The sequence below is a fragment of the Eschrichtius robustus genome, chromosome 20 (assembly GCF_028021215.1).
Source record: "Eschrichtius robustus isolate mEscRob2 chromosome 20, mEscRob2.pri, whole genome shotgun sequence".
Lineage (NCBI taxonomy): Eukaryota > Metazoa > Chordata > Mammalia > Artiodactyla > Eschrichtiidae > Eschrichtius > Eschrichtius robustus.
The window spans coordinates 20,388,851-20,392,492 of record NC_090843.1 but is presented as its reverse complement, the minus strand read 5'-3'; the positions used below and the strand labels follow the sequence as shown (position 1 = coordinate 20,392,492).

Genomic DNA, 3,642 nt, shown 5'->3' with positions numbered 1-3,642 from the left:
TAACCTTTATTTACAAAATGGGCTGGCAACCGAGAGGGGAAGGGTTGACTCCTAACGACCATTCTGAGTTTGAAGCCTGACCAGTTCATAACCCACAAACGGATTTTGTGTTTAACAGAATGGCCCTAAGAGCAGACTTTGATACACTTCACTGCTCATTGCCCTTTGTCAAGGGATGGCCTCCCAACATCGTTTCAGCTTCTCCAACATTTTAGTAACTACATTTTTACTACTACAAACCTATTCTCTAGAAAAAGTACTTTCGTTATGCCTTTTCTAGGGTTTGTGGATTACATCAAGCCACACACCATGTTTATCTTTCTGTCACAGTCCTTAATACCTGTTAAGAAGGGAACTCAAGGATTTCCAAACCAACCCTGCTCTGTCATCTCACAAGGCAAGTTCCTCCACAACCACTAAACCACTCAGGCAGCTGGCCAAGTGTCTGTCAGCCAAGCAGCACCTTCTTTCAGGACAGATTAATGGGACAGCACAGCTCTGGCTGAATGCTTACAGGACAGCTGACATGGGGGGGCACTTGGAGGGACAAGCTCACTAGTTTTTCATTAAGAGGCTGAGGCCCCATTTGAGGAGCTGCAGGTGCAGATGTATCCTCTACTGCCATTTCTGTGGTTCCTCCACACATACAAGATTAACTATGACTATATATTAAACAGAAATCTGCAAGTCAGATGTTTCTGAAAACAAGTTTTATTTAAATAAGGGTTTAAATACATTACATAACATTAAAACTGAAGGGGAAAAAAACCCCCCCAAAAACCAAAAACCAGTTTGTTACTTCACATGGCATTGGGCAGCTGTTGCTAGTTAAGTTGCGAGCTCTACAGCTACATGACTGATACATCGGCTTGAAATTTGTTCCCTTGTCAAAAGTTTAACTCTGATAGAAGGTTGGCCTCACGTTCTAGTTTGGACATCGATCAGCTAGGATATGTCTGGTCAAAAAGACCTTGGTGGCAAGCCAGCTGTCCTCTCACCTCAATAGAAGGAAGGTGGCTGCTCTAAGCTCTGCCCACCTGGTCACATTGGAGATACCAGGGGATCTTTCCCCTGATGATCAAAGATTCCCTCCAGCAGTACAGCTGCCGTCGCTGCCTCACCCCATCCTCCACTCTCAGCTTCACCGAGGGCTGTTCAGGTGGCGACATTCTCTTAGGGCAGGGAACTCTGTAGAGGGATTGCTGAGGAGCTTCGGGCCAGACATAGCCGTCTGTGATCTTGGGGCTCTGCACTTGGCTGAAACATCACTGTTATTGCTTTGTTTCAGGCTGGACACTGCCAGGTGCCTACTGCTTGACCTCTGTTTAAATGAGGGACTTCAAGACTAGACAGCATGGCTCTTTTCAGTTTATTGCATGAAGGAGTTACACTAGTCCAAGTTAAAAGCAGACCCCAAATGGTTACATTACACAAACTGTGAGGTTTTTAAACTTGTGACAAGGGACAGAAGGAAAATTCTACTCATTGCAAGGAAATCCTCACTTAAGCTTCAGTGAGCCAGGAGCACTTAAAACCCATGAACCTTCAGCTGATCGTCCTTAGCCAGTCCAATCTGCAAAGGAAAAAAGGGCAGTTTTAAAGCCTCCATTTCTGATGACAACAATCCTGTCCTCCTGCTTCTACACTGGTCAAGAGAAGTCCCAGAGCCCAGATGCTCTCAACTCAGGGTACACTCAGTTAACCACCAATGGTGTAATAGGTAGGATTTTAGCACTTAGAACAGCCAACCAGACATCCTGCTTGTTTTAGTATGTGTCTGCATGCAACTGCACCCTTAAGGTAGATCCATGTAAACAGTAAACTTAAGGCAGACAAATCCCTTGCTTTCAGAAATACATTTTGTCTACGAACTTCAAAAACTCAACTGTTTGGCTTAGCCTTAGAAAACAAACTTCTATATCCCCAGCAGAAACTGACCAGACTAGGCAGATCTCAGATTAGTTAGCCAGGGCAGAGGCACAAATGTACTAACAGGAAGTGACGACTCACCTCTACGAGGAACTGGCATATGTTCTTGCGCTGGTCACCCTGTAGCTGAATTACTTCTCCATATTCTGGATGCTCAATTACAGTACCATTGCAGGCAAATTTCTGCAAGGACAACGCAAGCAAAATAAGTTAGGCAGCGCAACGGCCTGAATGCCACTAATAACCCTTTTCAGAAAGTAATACAGGACAGCAGCCCCATGCAGGCAAGGTAAATGTGATTCCCCTACAATCTCATTAAAACCCTACCTTCTTAAACGCCTTCACTAGTTTCTTTTTATCGTAATCATCAGCGATCCCTTGGACAGTAGTAAGGGTCTTCCTGCCGTTCCTCTGTTGAATTCTTATATGGATATAATCCTCAGTGCCAGCAGGAAGCAGATCATCACCCTTACTTGCATCAGCAAAGGGGTCTGGGAAAAAAGGTCAAGCTCGTTTAGTGCTGTTGTGCTCAGATCCCACTGCCACCCTCCCACTGGATCTCTTCCGTGTGCACAAAGTGATACTGAAATCGTCAGGGCCTGGTCAGATCAGGTATATTCTTTGTTGGCTCTCCTCGAACAGGTCAGTCCGGGACGGCCGGCTTCCCCAGTCCGGGAGAAAGTCTGGGCTTCCTGCCCCAGGCCCGCCCTCGGAAGCCGATCACATGTCGGGGGAGCCAGGGTTGGCCGGCGGCGCCCCACCCAGCTGATGCAACCGGCCGGAACCCAAGCTCCGAGGCGGGGCCACGCTTCCCGCCCCATTGGCGCGCGCAGCTGTCACTTACGGCTGGCACCGCCTCTCCCTCCCGGCTCCGTGACAACGGCGGTGACGTATGGGATGTGACGAAAGGGTGCCGGGAGGGGCGGGTGTGGCCCGATGAGGCCAGGGAGCCATTAGTAAATGCGCCACCCGAGACGCCGGACCCGCCCAAAGGCTGACCTCCCGCCCGCTCCTTCCGGTCGCGCTCAGGGGCCAACCCCAGGGCCCAGGCCGTGGCCCCACTGCCTGCGAGCCCGGACATCTCCCCTCTACCCAAGTTCACTAAGGCCCGCAACGCTTAGCAGCTTTCCAGGCCCTGGCTGCGGACCCGGAGCGCCCCGCCCGGGCCTTCCTCCTCTTGGGACCTTTCCGGGACTTACCGAAAGAGTGGAGGTTCTGGATAGCGGACATACGATACGATTCCTTTTCCTCGGTGGAAACGGCCTGCGGAAGGCGGCGGCTGGAGAAGGCAGGCGGGGGGGACGGAGCGTCGGGAAGCGAGGGGGCTCAAGGGGGAAGGCTGCTGAGTCCTCGGCGGCGGCTCAGTGACTGGGACGGAGGGGCGGTGCCTGTATTCACTTATATAGCCGCCCCTGTGACGCCAGCGCGCTGCCCTCACGTCCAGGCCCCACCCACGGCGTTCTGCCCCCTGCGCCCGGGCGCCGCCGCTTCCAATTGGTCCGGAAGCGGGGACGCGGGACGGCGCTTGCGCAGGAACTGTGTGCTGCGGGAGGGCGTCCTCTCGACTAGGGGAGAGATGGAAGGGGGAGGGAAGGGTTGGTTCGTCTAGGCGCCTGCGCAGTGCTGGAGGAAGGTGTCAGGCCGGTGCAGACAACTGGCGGAGGTTTCTGCGCATGCACCCTATGTTCTCTGGCTTGTTCCGCCTTCTTGACC

The 3,642-nt window shown here is 51.9% G+C and overlaps 1 protein-coding gene across 1 annotated transcript; it reads right to left on the bottom strand.

Moving 5' to 3' along the window:
• Positions 1-693: 693 nt before the first annotated feature.
• Positions 694-3,298, bottom strand: EIF1 (eukaryotic translation initiation factor 1). The gene is made up of 4 exons (XM_068530392.1): positions 3,129-3,298; positions 2,257-2,420; positions 2,011-2,112; positions 694-1,573 (listed from the first exon to the last, which is right to left on the bottom strand). Exons 1-4 carry the CDS (start codon positions 3,157-3,159, stop codon positions 1,529-1,531), a joined length of 342 nt encoding a protein of 113 aa, XP_068386493.1. The 5' UTR covers positions 3,160-3,298; the 3' UTR covers positions 694-1,528.
• Between the last annotated feature and the right edge of the window lie 344 nt (positions 3,299-3,642).

What these genes read in the sequence shown, in the direction of transcription:
- EIF1 (XM_068530392.1), bottom strand. Translation starts at nt 3,159, where the DNA reads ATGTCCGCTATCCAGAACCTCCACTCTTTCG. An exon ending in CCAGAACCTCCACTCTTTCG is followed by an intron (nt 2,421 to 3,128) that starts GTAAGTCCCGGA and finishes CTTTTTTCCCAG; the next exon opens with ACCCCTTTGCTGATGCAAGT. An exon ending in TATGCCAGTTCCTCGTAGAG is followed by an intron (nt 1,574 to 2,010) that starts GTGAGTCGTCAC and finishes TTTCCTTTGCAG; the next exon opens with ATTGGACTGGCTAAGGACGA.